The sequence below is a fragment of the Chenopodium album genome, chromosome 4 (genome assembly GCF_948465745.1).
Source record: "Chenopodium album chromosome 4, dcCheAlbu1.1, whole genome shotgun sequence".
Classification (NCBI taxonomy): domain Eukaryota; kingdom Viridiplantae; phylum Streptophyta; class Magnoliopsida; order Caryophyllales; family Amaranthaceae; genus Chenopodium; species Chenopodium album.
In genome coordinates, this window is record NC_137837.1 from 78121956 (window position 1) to 78124904 (window position 2949).

General features: G+C 33.2%; 1 protein-coding gene across 1 annotated transcript; it reads right to left on the minus strand.

Moving 5' to 3' along the window:
* Window positions 1-1236: 1236 nt before the first annotated feature.
* LOC145629426 (protein GOS9-like) lies at window positions 1237-2375 on the minus strand. The gene is made up of 4 exons (XM_081682023.1): window positions 2247-2375; window positions 1956-2144; window positions 1567-1809; window positions 1237-1458 (listed from the first exon to the last, which is right to left on the minus strand). Exons 1-4 carry the CDS (start codon window positions 2259-2261, stop codon window positions 1444-1446), a joined length of 462 nt encoding a protein of 153 aa, XP_081538149.1. The 5' UTR covers window positions 2262-2375; the 3' UTR covers window positions 1237-1443.
* Window positions 2376-2949: the final 574 nt, after the last annotated feature.

Genomic DNA, 2949 nt, shown 5'->3' on the forward strand with positions numbered 1-2949 from the left:
ATTTTTCAAAATTATATAAATGTGTAAAAATAGTGTGGATATGTATTATTATGTTTTCCGTATCGATTTTATATGGGAAAACCATGGCGATTGTAAAATGATACGACTTCCTTAATTATTTCACAAACATACTTGCATATTGTAGCGAATGTACAATCGCTACGAAATAATCGCTACGAAAAGACATTTTTCTTGTAGTGTAAAGCAAAATCTTATTAATAAAAATCACCCTTATATTTTATTAATTTATTTATTTCGTACCCAATCGTACCGGATTCATCATGTGTAGCGTGTCGCGTATCTGTTTCCGTACCACGTTTCGAATCGAACCACGTACCTTGTAACATTAGTTGGAATCGTCTCAATAAATAGATTATTGATTTTAAATTGTTAGAATTTATACTTATTAATATTTACATATATAATTGATCATAGATTTGTATCGACATATGTGCCCAGGAGAAATGGATCAAGTATTTAAAAACAGCGACACGCACATCCTACTACTTTATGCACTACAGCCAACACACCTGTGCATCCACCTAATCTTTAGTTGGGTTTTGTTCTTTATATGATGACTTATGTATAACAATCATCAAATAGAGAAGAAAATATATACTTATGGATGCATTGTGCACACATGTATATATTACCATTCCGATTAAGCATTATTTTTGAATGGTGATTTGGAGAAATAAAGTCATGTTTAATAGATAGATGTACAAACAAACTACTTAGGGGGCGTTTGGTTCACGAAATATAGGTATGAGGTATGGGTTTAGAATGACTAAAACCCATGCCATATGTTTGGTTGTCAAAAATATGAATTTCAAACCCATACCTCAAACCCATGAGGTATGGGGTTTAGAAACCTTGGGGGGAGGTGAGTTTGGCTCATTCCATTCCCTTAGGTATCAAATAAAAGGAGAAAATAGTGAGATATTCCATTCCAGAATTAAACCAAACACATGGTATTAAGTATCAAGTTCCAACCCGATACCACCTTAACCCCATTCCTGATTCCAACCCCATACCACTCTGTGAACCAAACGCCCCCTTATGGGTATATTATTCACCCACGTGTATACAACAATTTAGTTAATCATTAATTTTTGGATGATTAACTAAATTGTTGTATACATACCCCTTGCATATTCCCTGCATACGGGCAAGAATATGATGCTATATTAGTATTGTAGATTGTAGAATGGAAGCGGTAAATAGTAAAAACACAAATTGTTAGGTAGAAAGTAAATATATTATTTGATCAAACAAGAGTCGAACATAGACGAATATAATACACTATGTCAAGTGTACAATTACATTGATCACTTGACTTGCCACTTAGATCGAGGCATGTGGCTTATTTAATGCAACACAAACTTAAAAAGAGAGAGAACACATTATATGGCAGCCTCCACAACTGCCTCAAACTTCAAGTCTTCAACATTGGCATCCCTAAATTGTAAACAAAAGTTAGCAATTTAAAAAAATAATATGAAATAAAATAAAAATAAATAAATTAATTAAGGAAGTTATAACATAAAAAACAGAAAAGTTACGTACCTTTTCAACATAGAGACCAACAGAAACAAGGTTCTCATGAGCGGTTCCAAATAATCCAACAAAACGATCATTTTGAGCTAATGGCATCGGAGATTTGAATTCGCAACCGCCATTAAGTTGATTGTTTCCATATGGCCCGTGTCCACGAGGATGCAAAGTAGTATGGATCCTCATTTGGGATATGAAGGAATCCTTAGCAATCCCACTTATTCCAGTTATGTATTCACCAATTTGGAGCTTAATCTTCATGATACAAAGAAAAATTTAATTATTATTATTATTTAATATAAAAAAAAAGCCCCGGTTGATCTCGGAGATTAACAATTTTTTGTTTATCACATGACAGTTTTGTAAATAATAGATAAGCATGTACTCTATATATGTATGACCTTGTTTACAAGTCCGCCATTGCCACCAAACATGGTAGTTTCAGAATCCCCATTGGCGCTAGTAATGGTGAGACCGATTGCATCCACAACGAATCCTGCCCTAACAATTACTTCTTTGATTCGATCAGATCCTTCGAGTTTCAACGAAAAGTTTTCTACGGCCTCTTGGTCACCGTATGGTCCGAACCTCTGCAACAATAGTATAATGAAAATTCTATAATACAATTGTTTATGTTAATTTCACATACACATGAATTGTGACAGGAAAAGTTGAAGAAAACTCGAACGTACCTGGATTTGAGACATATTCTTAGCTTAAAAAGGTGAGAGTGCAATATACGTGAATGTGGTTTGGTGTGGATCATAATTGTGGTTGTAGTAATGATATATATAGTGTGAGAATAGGGACCAAGAATCAATTCCCTTGCCAATAATAATAATAATAATAATAATCATCATCATCATCATCATCATCGTTGCTCTACTGAAATCTGCTCTATTCTGCTGATATCTACTGATCTGAGCAACCCTAAACTCTTATGAGCTCTGCTCAAAGCTCAAAAGAATAGAGTATTGGGGCCTAAATTGACTGAGCTGAAATGAATTAACTAAAATGATTGGAGCTTAACTGAACTGAATTGCTTATGAGAAAAGAAAATTAGGAATTGAACTGAATTGAATATATTGAAGCTGAACTGAACTAAACTAAAAGGTGAAGAGAATAGGCCCTTAAAACTCTTTTAATTTCTTTATACATAGGGTATGATAAAAAACAACTTTTGGCCAGCTCTGATTTAGATTAGCAAGAACATATTCGACTTGATATTGATGGATTGAATTAATATTGTAGGACATTTCTCATTGCATCTGATTCTTTTTTACTCATAATTTTCAGCGTCCAAATTAACCATTCACAATGCATGGACTTTTTTTTTTTTTTTTTTTTTTTTTGGGTTAGAAGTAAACGTGAATTACTAAATTAATTTAATTAAGT